The following is a 17,797-nucleotide window of genomic DNA, read 5'->3' as shown; positions in this document are numbered from 1 at the left end:
CTCTCTCCCAAGCGGTTTTCTCTGGTCTCCCTTTCCTGGTTGGCCTCGTGCGCCGACACAGGGTGCCGTCTTTGCCAATGAAATAACCTAGCTGTTCGGGGTGAGACGGTGCGCCCTCTAAGCTTTCGATTATTCGCTTCAGGTCAGGATCTTTGCACTGCTCTGTGCGTAATTGGGCGGGGTCGACTACGGGGACAAACTCATCTATAGCTGCCACGGCAGCTGTGCGGCTGAGTGCATCAGCATTCAGATGTGTCTTTCCTGACTTGTGCTCAACTTCAAAGCAGTATTCCTGCAGGTGTAGATTCCATCTAGCGAGTCGCGAGCTAGGGTCCCTGACACTCATCACCCATTTCAGAGGATGGCAGTCTGTGACTAGCTTGAATTTGCGGCCGTAAAGGTAGCATCTGAAGTGCTTTACTGCCCAAACAACGGCGAGGCACTCCCTTTCCGTAGCTCCGTACTTTTGCTCTGTGGGGCTCAGCTGTCGGCTAGCAAAAGCAGCGGGATATTCTTTGCCCTCGATAACCTGAGATAGCACGGCACCAACTGCGAACTTTGACGCATCTGTGGCCATAACGAAGGGCAAATTAAAATCCGGGTGGCGCAACAGCGGTGCACTCATTAGCTTCCTTTTCAGGGCCCCAAAAGCATTCTCCGCGTTTTCGTCCCAGCGAAAGGCGACATTTTTGGCTGTTAAGGCGGTGAGCGGCTTAGCGAGCTTGGCGAACTCCTCTCTGTGCCTTCGGTAGTAGCCGATCAGGCCGAGAAACTGCCGGACCTGGCGGACGCTAGTCGGGGATGGAAAATCCGAGACACACCTTAGTTTCTCAGGGTCCGGTCGCACGCCGTCAGCTGAACCAACGTGCCCGAGGTATTTCACCTCGTTTTTGAGGAATTGGCACTTAGAGGGCTTCAGCTTGAGACCCGCTCCTCTTAGTCGCACCAAAACCTGCTCAATATCGCGCAAATGGTTCTCAAAACTGTCACTGTATATGATAATGTCATCCATATACACGAAGCACAGCCTCCCCAGAAGACCTGCCAGGATAACATCAGCGGTTCTCTGCCAGACAGCAGGGCTGTTGGCCAGACCCATCGGCATTCTTTTCCATTCATAGTGCCCTGAGGGCGTGTTGAATGCCGTTTTCTCGGCATCTGCCGGATCCATTGCTATCTGCCAGAATCCCGCCGCCATGTCCACTACCGTGAAGTACCTGGCAGAGCCCAGCTGAGAAAGCGTCTCCTGTATATTGGGGATAGGGTATGGATCGATGCGAGTGACGGCATTTAGTTTGCGGTAGTCCACTACCAATCGATACGAGCCATCTGGCTTTTCCACCAATAGTGCTGGTGCTCCCCAGGGTGACTTTGAGTGTTCGACAATGCCGCGATCAATCAGGTCCTGCACCTGCCGCTCCATCTCCTCACGTTGGGAGTAAGGAATCCTGTACGCACGCTGGTAAACGGGCGATGAAGTGCCAGTTTCTATCCTGTGCTTTATAACGCCACAGCAGCCCAAATCCAGGTTGGACGCGGCGAATACCTCCGAGTAGTCGTTCAGCAAACCAGCCAGAGCCTCCCTCTCCCTGGATTTTACGTGAGAAAGATCGAACGACACCTTTGGAGCAGCCGAAGGGCTAGCATGCTCTACAGTTGCGAGTACCGTATCGGTGGGCTCACGTTTCTCTATCGCAGAGGTGAAAAAAGCCAATGTTTTGTTCTTGGGAAGGCTCAGTGGCTGCTGGCTACAGTTAACCACCCGTAGGGGCACTCTGTGGGCGTCATTAACTGTCACGAGGCACGCGGCTGCCTTCAGGCCATTGCTGAGAGAGTCGACCGGCTCAAGCACTCCCACGGCGCCGCTCTCTACATCTGAAGGCACAAACGCGTACAAAATGTGCTCCGACCAAGGAAGGACGACCGCCTCATCGACCAGCCTGACGGCAACCCGCGAATATACCTTCTCCAATGATCCCACTGTTTGACGGGTGTCAATATCGGTAATGCGAATCTCAGCCCCTCTCCTGTTCAAAAACGGAACTTTTGATCCGCCCGCATTAACCTCTTCCTCAGAGAATGAGACTACTACCTTCCCTTTTCTCAAAAAATCCTGCCCTAATATACCTGACACTCCGTTTGGCAGAGACACCGTGTCCGGGCATACGTAGCAGGGGTGCTCCAATGCAATTCCGCCGAGAGAGAAGTGTAACCGGTAGAGTCCACTTATGCCAAGAGGATCCCCCGTTATGCCTACAAATTTGGTTGCCATACCACCAGACGCTTCCAACACCTCGCGGTCCCCCTTCCTTCGAAGCGTGTTAAAACTGCTCTCCTTAAGCAATGTCACCTTTGACCCCGTATCTATCAACAATTCCATGCAACAACCATTTAACTTGCAACGCACAACAGGGCATGCCTCGTCGGCCACACAAACTACCACCACCTCATCATCCACTGCTCCCTCCCCACGCTCCTCAGGCTGGGGAGGACTATCTAGTTTTTTGTCTCGGTATCTGGAGCCCCGCTGTAGGCTTGCTTAGGGCGTGTCTCGCCTGCTTCTCTTTGTGGCTCCCCACGGCGCACGTTTTGGCAGAACCTGGCGATGTGTCCGCGACCTTGGCAAGCGAAGCATACGATTTCTTCAAACTCTCGCATACCGCGCCTGTAGCTTTGTGGCGGTCTCCGGTTTCCAGCGAATGGGCGCTGTTGAGCGCGCGCTTGAACCTGGCTGTCAAGAGAGCAACCTCAGGGTTGAGCACCGCTCTCTCTATGACGCGTACTCTCGCTGCGGCTGTCGTTAACGCCTCATTTTGTTCCTCATCCAATGCGGCCTCCACAGCTTGGTCGAAATTGCTCGGCTTGCGCGAGAGCACGAACCGGCGCACGGGGTCTTGCAGACCAGCCACGAACAAAGCGGTCATTTCCTCTTTAAGTATATCCTCCGCGTATTTCTTCTTAAGCTGGTCTCCTTCCTCCTCCCTGCTTAACGTATCGCGCGCTAAGCGCTGAAGCCGCGACGCAAACGTTTGCACGTCCTCCCCTACCATCTGTCCGGCGTCACGGAACCTCTGTACTCGCACGTGACGTGGTTCAGTGTCAAAATGCTCAAACGCGAGCTTCTTAAATTCCGCAAATGATTTTGTGGATTTTACTTTTTCGTCTCGCCATCCAAAATCATGAGCAGCTCCTGCCATCTTACACCTCGCCATTCCCAGCATTTGAGCATCGGACCATCCCCCCATTTTCCCAATCTCTTCTAGCATGGAAAAGAAATCGCAGATTGGAACCCCTGTCTTATCTCCCGTAAACGTCGGAATGACGCTTCCTAATGCCAGCATGCTTGCTCCGAGCGACGGCTGTGGAGTGGGAGCTCCCTCAGAAAAAGACATTTTTTTTTTCAGGCCCTCCGGTGCCTCAAGCCTCTCAAATGGGGGTAAAAGTCCCACAATCAGTCCCGTGATTCCCTTTTGATTACAATTTTGAAGTCATGAATGTCGCAGCATTCAGAGGACATTTGCTTTTGAGACCCCACTTCTGACACCAATGTGATGACCCCCATAATGCGCAGGTCCACACGGGACGGAGAGGCAAGGAGACACCGTATGGCTCAGTTTAAACAAACAGGTATATTCAATAATTACACATGATTAAGATTATACATCAGAGGCTGGGGCGTCCGAGCTTACGTGCCGACGACTTCATGGGGGCGATGGAGTGGCTCCGGAGTTGGGCTCGAGCGGTTGCTGGCAGAAGCTGCACGCCGTCGGGCTTCGGCGCTGAAGGCCCTCTTGGCGAACGATGTCGTCCTGAGCGTCCTTCTTCCGTACTGCTTCTCGATTTTTATATCCTCTTCTCCACACTCCCTAGGGTGAGGACGCCCACGCCGGAGGGGAAGGAGGGGGGGCTAGGGCTTTCACTTGGGCGCACAAACATACCACCGCATCGTGGTCTCGCCCCCCTCACGTGTTGAGTCCGCGGGAAAGAAGGTTGTCTTCGAGGTAGCGCATAGCGTCGGCTGTGGTAAGGCGCGCTCTGGCTTGCTGACAGTTCCCGCGGGTCACCGGCCTCCATTCTCCATCCATCAACTGACACTCACTCCTCAAGGTAAGGCGCGCTCTGGCCCGCTGACAGTTCCCTTGTCCTGGAATGTGCTCGGAAGGGCCGCCCCTGGAACCGCCACGCCAATTGGGGAGGATAAGCCCGTTTCCCCGCGGCGGCGGCGGCGGGTCCGGTTGGGTCCGGTTGGGCTTAAACCCCTTCGTTCTGGTCGTCACTCAAAGAGCATGGCTGGGTAATTGATGATGCCGCTGTCATCTGGGTCTCCGTCTACGCCGCGCCGTCGAACGCGGAACCTCGTAGCACACACAAGGAATGTCACAATGGTGTCCCCGATTTTATTCACCCCGCCGCGGTGGCTCAGTGGTTAGGGCGCTCGACTACTGATCCGGAGTTCCCGGGTTCGAACCCGACCGCGGCGGCTGCGTTTTTATGGAGGAAAAACGCTAAGGAACCCGACCGCGGCGGCTGCGTTTTTATGGAGGAAAAACGCTAAGGCGCCCGTGTGCTGTGCGATGTCAGTGCACGTTAAAGATCCCCAGGTGGTCGAAATTATTCCGTAGCCCTCCACTACGGCACCTATTCTTCCTTTCTTCTTTCACTCCCTCCATTATCCCTTCCCTTACGGCGCGGTTCAGGTGTCCAACGATATATGAGACAGATACTGCGCCATTTCCTTTCCCAAAAAACCAATTATATATATTATTATTATTATTTTATTCACATAAAACAGCTACGCCTACATGGCAAAATCGCGGACACGCAAGGCGTAGATGGCGCGGTTAGGTCAGGTTAACTGCATATAAGGTCAGGGTTAAAATCTGGTTAGGAGAGGTTAAGTGCATTCCTGCTTTACAAACGGACTTGCGGTGCCGTAGAAGGCTGAAAGAATAACGCCACATATGAGAGCTAATATTTTATTTTTCCTTCATAGTGCAGGGTTTTCTCACTGTTTTAGACAAACGAAACAATTTTCTTCGATTTTAATCAGCAATACTCTATCAGTCTGAACAGAATTGAAACATTGTACCGTAGGCCTTTCTTAGTTATCGTCATCATCATAATGAAGCAACTTGAAATGTATTGGTCGACTGTACACTGAGGAGGTACTTTTTTCGGTGGAATTTCACAAAGCTCAGATATTGCAAATTGTCTGATCGCATTTATTTTGGTATGCCTTATAACACTGATTGATGTGCTTGGATGTATATTACACTAACTACAGTATTCAGCGGATGCTGCTAGAGCGATGCGCTTACATTGTTATACTAATGAACTATTCCTTGCTTTCTTATTTTCGCATACACTTTCTAATTTACGCATACCAGCGGACGAATAACGCTACCAAAGTTTTGAAGCCATTAAACTACCCGATGGAAACCATATCAATTAATTCTGTGACTCAACTGTAAAGTTGCAGTTTGATAGGGGCTATAATGTCTTTTGTGAAGCACTGGCAGCAAGTAGTTACGCGGATCTGATCAGAGCACAACGGTGTTCTCGTCCAGTCATGCCGCTGCATTAAGAAGTTTTCGAGCCACTGAATCTTGTGGCAGCATACAGTTAATGGGATTTTTAGGTAAATCTCAGACACAAACTTCTGGGCGTCATTGTTGTATAGGAAGAGAAGATACAGCGCCTTTCTTTTATGGCAGCAAACCTTCCTGCCAATATATAGCGTCGAAAAAGGCTAATGCCTAAACTCTAGAGGATTATCGCCTGACGTACAAGTCACCTCAGTGATGATTATAATAATAAAGATGGTGAGAATGGCCTGCGCACGTTGTTGCGGCGATGCCTTAACCTGACTTCAATCAAATTGCTTCGTAGGGCTGACTGAACTCATGCTGCTGTCCATATCCTTTCACTTTTCCTTCGCCCCCCCCCCCCCCCCCCCCCCCTCCGTCCACCTGTTTTAGCTGACGGCAATACTTGATCACGGATTATGACAGAGAAGCCCGGTAAAGGCAAAATGCAAATATGTCTAGCCATTGAGAGCGCAAATCGTTTCCTTGCGGAGGTGGTGACCTCCTCGACCCATGTTTCCTGGGAAAACAGTGCATCGAGAATTTACCCATTGAGACGGCAAAGCCGCATGCAAGCATCTCCCCAACGTGTAGAAGGAGACGCAAAACTTCTTGCGCCGCCGCGGTGGCTCAATGGTTATAGCGCTCGGCTGCTGACCCTAAAGACGCGGGTTCGATCTCGGCCGCGCGGGCCGAATTTCGTTGGAGGCGAAATTCTGGAGGCTCGTGTAGCGTGCGATGTCAGTGCACGTTAAAGAACCCCAGGTGGTCGAAATTTCAGGAGACCTTCAATACGGCACCCCTTATACTCTGAGTCGATTAGCGACGTTAAACCCCCACAAAACCATCAACCAAAGCCTCTTTTGATTCTTTCTCGTTCCGACTACAGCAGTCATCGGTGTGCAAGAGTGCCATTCATGACCAACGAGTGTCAGGGGCGGCCCCCTTTCGGGAGATAGTCTCTTTGTTGGTCTATGAGGAAGATGGATACATGGACTTCACCGGTTCAACACGCTTCAGAATTACATCAGAAAGGTGAGCATTGTACGCTTCCCTGAGCTGCTAGCGCACGAAAGAAGTATCTATCGTGGCACGGGCGGGAACAATTATCTTGCAATAAGAAGATATCTGATAAGTAATAGAGACAATGTGCACAGTAGGTCGGCTTGGCGACAGAGCGTATTCTGTAAGGCCTCAGAAATTTTAAATTCAGCCTAGTGCTATTTAAAAGCAGCCCTCTAAAATGGACAATGCGGTCGTAACGGGAAACCGGTATAGGACGAGTGGCGTGCTTTCGTAGCAGATAAGGCTGTCAATAATTTTAGAGCAGCTACGTGTTTTGTCAGTTTCCTTTAATGGGTGCGGAATTCATTAGAAGGCTCCAACAAGCAGACCGAATTTGTCTAAAATTATTAATTAAAAAAGTATTATTAATGGTAGAAGCTTTTTTTGGGTTGGTTGGCTCACTTAAATAAAACGTAAAACTGCGCGAATCTGACCGGATAGGAAAGAAAGAAATGTGAACACTATAGGCGCAGACATTCAACTCTTTATTCTCCAGAGAAAGCGCCTGCCATATAAGAGCGGAACCGAAGTGCGCAACAAAACTTGTCATTTGCAGGAGAACTCCTAAAAGGCAGTACACAGTGATCGTATTGTGGTTTTGGTGAGTAAAAAAACACGCGAAGAAAAATAACCACAAAATTGCGAGAGGACGAATTTAAAAACAGATAATACGACAGCAGGTTAGTACGAGCTTCATGTCAAAGCAAAATATTTTTACAAAAGAGGAAGAGAATTCAGCAATCACGCTGAGTAAATGCGAAAATAAAAATAAGACGAGGAGTGACAGTTTAGAAGGCAGAATGGAAAAACAACGACCAATCTCAATTTTTGCGATAGTTATACAACAAAATCGTGGCATCAAGTCTGTACAAGAAGGCATAACAGGTTCCAAACCGGTGAACATTAAAACGAAATGAAAGAATACATTTCAAGACCCGAAAAACTGTTTACAGCCGTGCATGGGACATCAAAGACATCAGAAGATTATAGGTGGCCTAAAATGGGGATGTCATTCAGTGAAACCGAAATAGTTTGAGTGCTCACAGATTTTTCGTCAGGTTTCATAACATAAAAAGCTTCGACGACCACTATTTCGGTCTTGTCTTCTGAACTGAACCAAATATTGGTATTGCGATAGACGGGGGGGGGGGGGGGGGGGGGGGGGAGGTGTCAAGCCCCTTTTTTCTCAACGTTACCTTTACCCTTACATTTCTTACAAATGTGCTAGGTGACCTCTTGGGGTGCTCTTTACAGACGAATTGTGGTCACATGCTCGCTCATTAAAACATCTACCAGTCTCGAGCAGGTGGAGGTCAAGTTAGTTCACAGCAGTAGTTAGATATGGTTTCCGCGCATGGGACATTCACATGAAAGAAAACGGAAGAGAAGCCTGTCCCGTCTTCTTGCGAGTGGGTCATATGTGCAGCCCATCTGTCTACCAGTCTGACCAATTCAACACCTGCCAAAAGAGCTGAATCGCATTTCGCGCACTTTGTGCCGTGATTCCTGTCGCACTGCAGCTTGCTTTTTTTCCCCTTTAGACATCAAAGGAAGACCCTGCTCAATATTGTACACGATGCCGAGAAAAATATCCCGACATCGCATCGGTTCGCCACTTTTCTAATGTTTAAGGACAGATGGCGCATGTACGGCATCGCCTGCAGCTGAGCATTTTCATAATCGCTTTTGCCGCCTATAAGCTTCTGTAATAAACTTGCACAGGCTGCGGTGATCGCACTGTGAGGGCTACCAACGCAATAGAAGCGCTGGACTTGTTGGTTGAAGCTTGCCTCAATTTGATGGTTTCATAACTTCTCTAGGGCAGACTGGGAGGCTGAGTTATGATCGCGATTTTTACAAGCTTGGATTGCGCGCTTCCAAAAACAGTGGGTCACTTATTGTTATTTCTTTGTATGATTAGCACGTATGTGGAGCTGAAATCTCAAGCTTTAGGTCGAATTTTTGTAGTGGGGTGTTAGGGGCCACCTCGCAGAAGAAGGTTAAGCCACTGTAGAGAATGTAAACATTCCTTGAAGATTAGGAACAACTTCATTAAGCCTGTCATCTGGAGACTGGTTAAGTGCAAGTAGGTAATAGTCCGCATAAATGAAAACACACAAAATGTGCTGCCAGGACAATCTTTGCTGTTTGACGTGCTGATCAAACGCTTTCAAGTATACCACAGGGAAGAGGTGCTACAGATGAGGCAATACAAATTTCTAAAATTGTTTCCTTTGAATTTAATGGCAATGGAGTTGAGCTAAACTCTTGAAGGAGTACAGACCCAAACTTTAGTTGAAAACAAACTCTAAGGCTAGTTTCGATCAGCAATAAGCATTCATCATTTCCGTCAAGAAAAAAGAATACAACAGCTGTATTTTACAGGTACTCACCTCATTAACACTTCCCTTTTGGGCTAGTTGGTGCGTTTTCAACCTAAGAAAAGGCAACTCTTGTGTCTTGTCCTTGCTTCGTCTGTGGTTGCATGCTTTGGCGCTGCTACTTTTCTTAGGTACTCACCAACGGAGCAGAAACGTGGAGGCTAGCGAAAAGTGTTCAGCTTAAGTTAAAGGCAACGCAGCGAGCCATGGAAAGAAAAATGACAGGTGTAACGTTAAGAGACCGAAAGCGGGCAGAGTGGGTGAGGAAATAAACGCGGGTTAATGACGTCCTAGTCGAAATCAAGAGGAAGAAATGGGCTTGGGCAGGGCATAACAGCTGATCCTTAAGGGTAACGGAGTGAATTCCAAGAGAAGACAAGCGCAGCAGGGAGCGGCAGAAGGTTAGGTGGGCGGATGAGATTAAGAAGTTTGCAGGCATAGGGAGGGCGCAGCTGGCAAAGACAGGGTTAATTGTGGGGGACATGGGAGAGGCATTCGCCCTGCATTGGGCGTAGTCAGGCTGATGATGATGATGATGATGATGATGATGATGATGATGATGATGATGATGATGATGATGATGATGATGATGATGATGATGATGATGATGATGATTTTTCCTGTGCCCTTTGCTTCTTAAAATTGTTGTCGACTGAATTAGGGCTACTGAAACAAAACGAAATCATTACTAAATCATCTATGAAGAAGAAATCAATAATGTATACTTTCATTTATTTTACAAAGGCGTTCAACAGCTTGCATCATGTTACACTAACAAGGAAATTAGAATACTGTGGTTATCCCCCTTTTGCCTGGGCGTTCCTAAAATCCTATCTTGCGAAAAGCAAACACTGCGTTGATTTAAGTACAAATTTTTCTTTTTATGAATTTTAACGCAGGCGCTCCTCAGTGAAGCATATTTGGGCCGCAGCTATCGAACTGGTACATCAGTGACGTAATGAATGTAATCAGCCAAAAAAAAATTCGTTCTTTATTCGGACTACGCAATTCTTTTTGTAGAATCCGAATACATTATGAACAGCGTCATGTTGCAAACTCAACACTTTAGTAGTGCTCGAATGGGGTAATAAAATTTCTCTGCACATAAACGGCACAAAAGCCAAAACCGTGTTGCTTACTTCGTGCCAAAATTCAATTATTTTAACTTTAGCTTTGATATTGCATCAATGCTCTTCAAATAGTTTCGGAATCAAGAACGCTAGATGTAATATTAGATAACAATTTATCATGGAGCTCGTAAGCGCAGCACATATTAAATAATCTTGCATAAACAGCAGGAGTACTCTGCACGCTTCGTTGCACGCTAACACTAAAATTCAAGTTGTTATTATATAACCCGCTGTTTTGTACCCACTTCATTGCTACGTACTCTTGTGGGGCACGACATCAAGCAAAAACTTAAGATTTATTCTCTTCAGAAGAAAGGTTTCCCTCATGTAACCATCATTTCTAATGAAAGCCCATTGCGCGATAACGTTTACACTTAAAACTTTTGTCTTTTCAAAATTTAGTGATTTAAACTTTGCGTAAGATTCAAACATAACTTAATATCCAGTGTATAGTGCCAAACGTTTCCCGGTACTGAAGTGTCTTTCTATGTCGAAACAGTGCTCTTTGACTCGGTTTTTCACGGGTGCTGACTCCTCTTTTCTTGAGATCACCGAAGTTTATTTCCCCACACCAAAAAAGGTCAAGAACAAAATTCATTCATTCATCCATTCATTCATTCTTGTTGCCTCCAAACGTTCGACGGCTATAAGGATGCCTAACTGGAAGTGTCACCTTGAAATGCAATGTCTGTTTCTCTCGACTCTGTTTATTTTTTTTCAATATTTTGCAGGTGGTCGGACCGCACCGATTATTTTGTGTTCGCATCGCCTCGAAGAACCGGTATGCTTTTTATAAGTTTGTTCCTATGTTTTTTTAAGAGCTTCCATGTCCTTGCATCTGCAGGCAAAAATAGTTTCCTCAACAGTACGCAGGGGGTAACTGTATTTACAGATATCCAAGCGAGAATTTTAAAGCAGCCCGTCTCAAAAGAGCACTTATAGTGCAAAGAAAGCAAGCATCACTTGTCTTTTCAGGTGCACAGAAAGCTTCGCAGGAGTATAGAGGATGTTTCAACTAAGATGTGAACTTTTTAAAAAGTAGGCTTTTTGAGTTAAAAGAGGGTTTTTTCGGGCTTACCATTGTCAGCGGTGTAGCGCAACAAAATACAGCTGAGACGTGCTAACTAGCGGGCTGGTTTCCTAATACTGATTAGCTAAATTGTAACTATTACTACTGACGAAGGCCTTTAGGCCCATTGCATCAAACCCAATATTCGGGGTGGCATTGCGGTAAAAGGGTGAAAACGAGAGGGGCGTCGCACGTTAAATTTTTCTTCAACAGCAAGCTTCAGGTTTATGGAGAAGGCCGCGACTGCTGATGCGGGTGCGGGGAACTTTGTCAGATAATTTATGCCCTCGAAATTAGAGAAAAACGTAAGCAAAAATAAGCTGAAGTAATAAAGAAATGTTCTCTTTACATAATCATCATCATCATCATCAGCCTGACTACACCCGCTGCAGGTCGAAGGCCTCTCCCATGCCTCTACATTTAACCCTGTCCTTTGCCAGTTGTGTCCACCCTATGCCCGCAAACTTCATAATCTTCTTTATCCCTCCACATATCTGAAAAACATTCGGGAAGAAATCACCAGTGCAGCGGAAGAAAAAAAGCAGCGGTGCTGATCAGTGCTGGCGCATAAAGGCCCGGCGAGGGGAGCAGGTTCAAGTGAAATTACAAAGGCGTGTGTGGTGGAAAATCTTACCTTGCCTATTTGAGAGACTGTCACTGCATAGCTTACTGGCTGAAGTTTTCGCTGTACTTTCTGACTTCTCGTTCTCTATATGCGAGAAGCTGAACTCGTTTTTTTTTTTTTACCGCCAACAGATTTCAAGCGTACTTTTTAAAACCGGACGCTACTCAAAAAAGTTCTATGAAGCAATGAACACCCAAATTTTTGTTACAAGTGCTACTCAATTACCATTCAAATGTTATACAATGTCACTTATATTTTGAAAAACATACATTTGTCAAGAATTTTCCTACAGTTTGTATGACATCTGTATGACAAAGCCTGTATGAGGTTGTTGAAGCATATAACTTTTTTCATTAGGGTAGTACATGATTATCGAACTTATCATCAGCTGGAATAAAGTGATCAAACCGGTTTTAGACGGCAGTTGTAACTTTAAACGCCTGTTCAGCTTCACGCTCGCTGGCTATACTTGCAGGCTTACTGATTATTATTTTTTCACACTTTGTACGTATAACGAAGGGGCGCTTTTGAAAATAATATGGCTACGAACGGAGAACAGCCACCAAATATGTTTCCGGACATTTGTTGCAAAATGATTGTGGATCATTTTCATACATGTAATGAACGGAAGGAAAAAGTGCAGAGAGAGTTGTAATCTTCACAGCCCAAAGTGAACTAAGAGCTTAAGGAAAGCCTCAGTTCTGTGTACGGACTGACGCTTTCCTCTCGACCTTTGTTTTTCATTTGGCAATTATTAATAGAAAGCCTAATGTAGAAATCTCAGATTAGTCTTAACAATAAGGAACTGCGGATTTATTAGGGACTGTATTGAATTAAATGGGGAGGAACCGGACAGTACCGAAATTAAAAAGTGGGTTGATGAAAGGGTTTGTTTGTCTTCAGCAAAGAACTGTTCATGCCATTTTGTTTCGCGTTCAGCAAGAGGGGCTTCACTCAACATACCTGTTTAGAAACAATGTTCTTAGTTTGTTCTTATTTTCCCAAGAAACGCTGGAAATCGCCTCAGTGCTGAATGAGTGAAGTGATCGTTCAGAAACACTTTTTCATTTCAGTTAGTCTAAAACACATTACTCATTTTTGTCGTCAATAAAAAAAGCTGTTCTTACCTCGTGTCACCGAATCAACTAGGGTTCCGTCAGACTGATTCATGGGCCAATAAGGCTATTAAAAATTGTAACACAATGCCATCTTTTTTGGGGATATGACGGTGGTGAAATATCTGACTAAATCTCGTTCTTGTTCCAGAGCACCTTTTGGACATCACCGCATTGCACAGAAATTTTATCTACGGTAAAAACACTGCCTCGGCGCTGGAGTGTCACAGCCCTGAAAGCCCTGTTGACCGAGCCGACTACACCATCAAGGAAGTTCCATTTCGCAGAGCACTATCAATCTTAACGGGTTCAACTGAAGGTAAATAAGTACACCGAACGTATTAAGGCGCTTAATTAGCACTTGGTGTCGTCTCACAAGAACGTCATTAAGCTGTCCTTAATATGTCACAGTTTACAGATTATGACTGCCTTCGTCCGCAAAGCAGACAACTGGAAGTGGACGTAGAAGGGTGCGATTCGGGTGACTAAAAATAAATGGCCATCATGAAGATGGCTCACGTGCAATGTGTGGCAAATCCACAGACATACTGTAACATATTTAGCTAGAATGTGGCAGTATCAATCCAAAAGAAAACACTGACGCCAAATCGGACAAAACGCAGCAAGAAAGACTGGAAAGACTGTCCACTCTTTCTTGCTGCGTGTTGTTAGAGTTTACGACAGTTTTTTCGGCTGATATGTACCAACTAGCCCCAACATGTTGTACCCATTATCAATCTAGGTGTCGATACAGGCACAGCAACTCTCCCTGCGGCTCTAGGGCTTAGAGATGACAAATGTAATGTGAATTAGCCTGCGCTAGACTTTATCAAAAAGCGATTTTAAGACTAGTGACTCAAAAGGGTGACGTAAGGATTCGTGTTCAGTATTAACAATTGTTCAAGAACAAAAATGAATAGAATTTATATGTAACCAAAATATCGCGTTTGACAAGTTGGCTACGGAAAAATAGACAGAAAATACACTGAGAATAGTAGCCCCTGCGCTGCTCAATTTCAAAAGGGACGCTACTATCACCCATCCGTTCTCAGGCCTATAGCTCTCGTTCATGTGTAATCTGACACAAGGTGATTTTCGGCTTCTGCCCAGACTCGTTTGGCCTAAGAAATGAGCGGAAAGTTGTTTTCAACATTAGGACGCCTAATAGCGCATCTGAGTACTCCTGTTATGTTTATTTTATGCGGCATCCGGCCCTGTTGAGTCATTTGCATAAAAAAACAAGAATCCTTAGAAAAAATTTGATTGTTCTGAGGCACATCACACGCTCGCAATTGAAATTTATCTTCGAAAACTGAGAGCATTGGAAACAAAGTTACCGAGTACCCTCTAATGGAGATTTGGTTCCAAAGCTGTTTGAACTGCTGTTTTTCTTCACTTTTTTTTCGCATCCTATATTACAGCATCTCTGCGCGATTTCTGGAGCCGTATTCAATAAGCTGTTCATTTTCTGTGGTCCAGTTCACGTCTATTCGGTCCTCGCACAGTAGTCACTCAGGTATACCCGCGGCTTTCAAGCTTTTGGGGGCAAGCGATTCGGCCACTGGGCGGTTGTTGACCGGAGCCAGTGGTCCGGTCCGCTCGCCCGCTTTTGACAGAGCGCGGCGATGCAGCTCCAGCCCAGACAGCGCAGGTAATCGGCCCAATATTGGAATTGCCAGTGTTCACGCTGGTCCTTTGTAGCATCGGCCTTTGCCAACATATGTCCAATATTGGGCCGATTAGCTGTGCTGCTAGGGTGCAACATTGGCTTCGTGTTGCATCGAGTTACAGCCAACGGGAAGGTCCGGTCGCAGCCTCCTAATGGATGGGACTCATGCCTCACACGCTTGAAAGCCGCGGGTATATCTGAGTCACAATTGAGAGAGGACTAAATGAGCGTGAAATGGGGAACAGAAAATGGCCTGCTTAGAGAATACGTCCTCTGCAACCGTGAGGCTGTTTAACCGTGTTAGCCGGGAAAATCTGAAAGAGACTACCAGCAATTTTGCCTCGCTTCTCTAGAGCCGTTCCCATAAACTGCCATCTTCCGAACGAAGTGATGGATGCGGCTGATATTGAAAATTTCGAGAGCCTTATTCATTAAATTTTTCTGAGTGTTTCTCTTTTTCTTATTATCAACTTTAGCCTATACTGTGGTGTGTGCTGTTCATATGTATTTCTTTTTTTTTGTTCTACATTGTTATTGTACTTTTTGTGTGCCCTCCAGTAATTTTGATTTTCTGTTGGTCGTTAACTGATGTATTGAGGGGAATTGTGGCGAACTTTTCACCATTGTGTGACCCCGATGTACTTATCCCCCCACAATAATGCCTTCAGGCAGTGTAGTTACTATGAATAAGTAAATAAATAAATATTTCCCTCCATCCCACCAATATATGATACATGAAAAGTACCATATAGCTAACTGTAGTATTCATGCTGATGCTAACTACTAACTGATGCTAACTGATGTATTCATGCGCATTATGGCGAACCTTTCACCATCCTGTGACCCGATGTGCTTAATCCCCTACAATAAGGCCTTCTGGCGGTGTGGTTATTACGAATAAGAAAATAAATAAATACCCGCCTCCATCTTAACCCCATATGGTATTTGAAAATAACCGTGCGGAGTAAAATTAAATGAATAAAGAAAGTGCTGCTGTCGTACATCGAGGCAGCACAACTAAAAAATATTCTTTTTGCATGAAGGATGGCGTGCCTTAAGTTGATCTCCGTAAGAGAAAACAAAATAATTCGTACACGCTAATTGCTTTTGTGTACACCACCACGGGAACAGACCCGGCGACGAATTTGCTATAAAGTAAGCGATTCGCTCCTAAGCTGCGGTCAAATTTTGGAGCAAGATGAACAACATGTTTACAAAGGGCTCGAGTTTTGCCGCTTTACATGCGAAATGGAACTTCGCCAGGCACATTGAAATACGGTTTTCTTAATTTTAAACTTATATGTGCGCTTAATATATAGAAAACAAGGTTTACATTTTTTTTCACTGAGAAAAATTAAGTGTCAAGAAGAATCGGCTTCTAAAATAAAGAAAGTGTTTGGAATAAAATTCTTTATCTTCTATCATTGCATTCCAAAAAACTACTTTCTGGCATTACACAAAATCCTGATTTTCAGGTGTCTTCCCGGTGAATATTCCGTCCAACTCCTATCCCCATTCCAGGACAAACTTGTTTTGGTGCATGGTGCACTCCTCACTACTTTCTGACGTCGCTTCTCCAGCACTTTACAACGATCATGAGGGTAAGAAACAAAATATTGGTTTGAAATAAGTGCGCAGAATAGCTTGAGTGCTTCCAAGTTTTAGTAATATAGCACTCGAGAAATTACAGCTGCGAACCAAGACCATTGCGTTTGGCAATGTATTAATGATTATGCCATTCAGCACTCTCTGAGTATTTATCCATTAATGGAGATTTCTCTAAATTTCCCGCAACCTTACTTTTTTTTTTGACGTTCAGTTAAATTTTGCTGCACTTCTGGCGCATATTTCATGTGATATTTGGTTTATTAGATAGGAAACTCACTTCCAGACTTTTTCTTAAACCGCTTTAAAAACAAACTCAATGATATTAAAATTTAATCCATGTGTTATGGAAGGGAAAACCTCAATTTTTGAATTCGCAAATACCAAAGCTCTAAGCTCACTAACGACCTCAGAGTTCTTTACTTTTTCAGCGTTTTAGAATCCCGATTGGACACTCTTCTGTATATTTTAGCATAAAACTAAATAGACAGTTAAAGAAAACAAAAAGGCATTGCAGCTATTCCTAAGTTTAATTTGTGTTACACTTGCTTCTCCAGACGGACCCACCTTCCTTCCTATCAAGTTCACAGTCACAGCCAGCTTGGGTGAGCCGGTGACTCTACAAGTCCAGGCGGTTCCAGGCAGTGCAGAAACACCTAGAGTAATGTCCTGGGTGAGGGTGACTGCAGGCGGAAGAGCAGACGAGGTCCTTTCAGATGGCGGCTGTCGTATGACATGGACAATTCCGAGAGCGGATGTGAAACACAACGGTGTGTACATTGCAAATGGACCCAGAGTGACCAGTCCCGGGAAAAACAGAGCTGTCTTCAGGGTTATTGTGCGCTGTAAGTATTCAATCCGCAGCTACGCGTAACTGGAAACCGATATATTACTAGCTTAATAAACATACCCTGTCAACATTCTATAAGAATCCTTACAAAAATGGTCTGCAGACAGTCTATAGACTTCTTAGAGACTTTTTCCTTCCCATATACATTTATTTTTGTCTATTCTTAGTCTATGGAGTGTCTATAGGAAAAAGTCTATTAAAGAAGCATGGTCATAAATCCATATATTGTCTAGTATTCTCTATGGGATTTGATATGCCTATGGACTGTTCCTAGGGTTTGTCTATAGAGAGTCTATGGACTTTATATACAGATGTCTATGGACAGCGTATACACTGTCTAAAAAAATTTTTGAAAAAGAAGGATCATTCTTTCTCCACCATAAGTATTATCACAGCGGCACCGGTTGGGGTTACATTGCGCGGTTGTATGGTGCCCAAGTAGGCGGTGCGGCCGTAACACCACGCCGCCGTGATTGGTCAGTTAACAGTGGCATGGCACATGTCGGCACCGCAACGAGTCAGGTTGAATGGCCTCTATTCAAAGACTGCTCGTATGACATAACTGCAACGTGCTATGACTAGGCACCACGCTGAGTGGTCCGAACAGAAGGCCTTCGCCAGTCATAGCATAGTGATGTCCCGCCACTGTTAGAACAAACTGAAGTATCACGGAATAAACGCCCTTATACCCCTCACCAAGAGC

The 17,797-nt window shown here is 45.5% G+C and overlaps 1 protein-coding gene across 1 annotated transcript in view; it reads left to right on the top strand.

Annotated features, from left to right (window-relative positions):
- Window positions 1-17,797, top strand: part of LOC144109672 (phosphatidylinositol phosphatase PTPRQ-like) — a 116,550-nt gene that overhangs the window by 9,428 nt on the left and 89,325 nt on the right. Inside the window, exons 5-9 of the mRNA XM_077642474.1 lie at window positions 6,475-6,620; window positions 10,893-10,942; window positions 13,122-13,289; window positions 16,115-16,240; window positions 16,802-17,089. Coding sequence (XP_077498600.1) covers window positions 6,475-6,620; window positions 10,893-10,942; window positions 13,122-13,289; window positions 16,115-16,240; window positions 16,802-17,089 — 778 coding nt within the window. The remainder of the gene's footprint in view (window positions 1-6,474; window positions 6,621-10,892; window positions 10,943-13,121; window positions 13,290-16,114; window positions 16,241-16,801; window positions 17,090-17,797) is intronic.

The sequence above is a fragment of the Amblyomma americanum genome, chromosome 11 (assembly GCF_052857255.1).
Source record: "Amblyomma americanum isolate KBUSLIRL-KWMA chromosome 11, ASM5285725v1, whole genome shotgun sequence".
In the NCBI taxonomy this organism is placed as follows: domain Eukaryota; kingdom Metazoa; phylum Arthropoda; class Arachnida; order Ixodida; family Ixodidae; genus Amblyomma; species Amblyomma americanum.
This window is presented reverse-complemented; position numbering and strand designations above follow the sequence as displayed.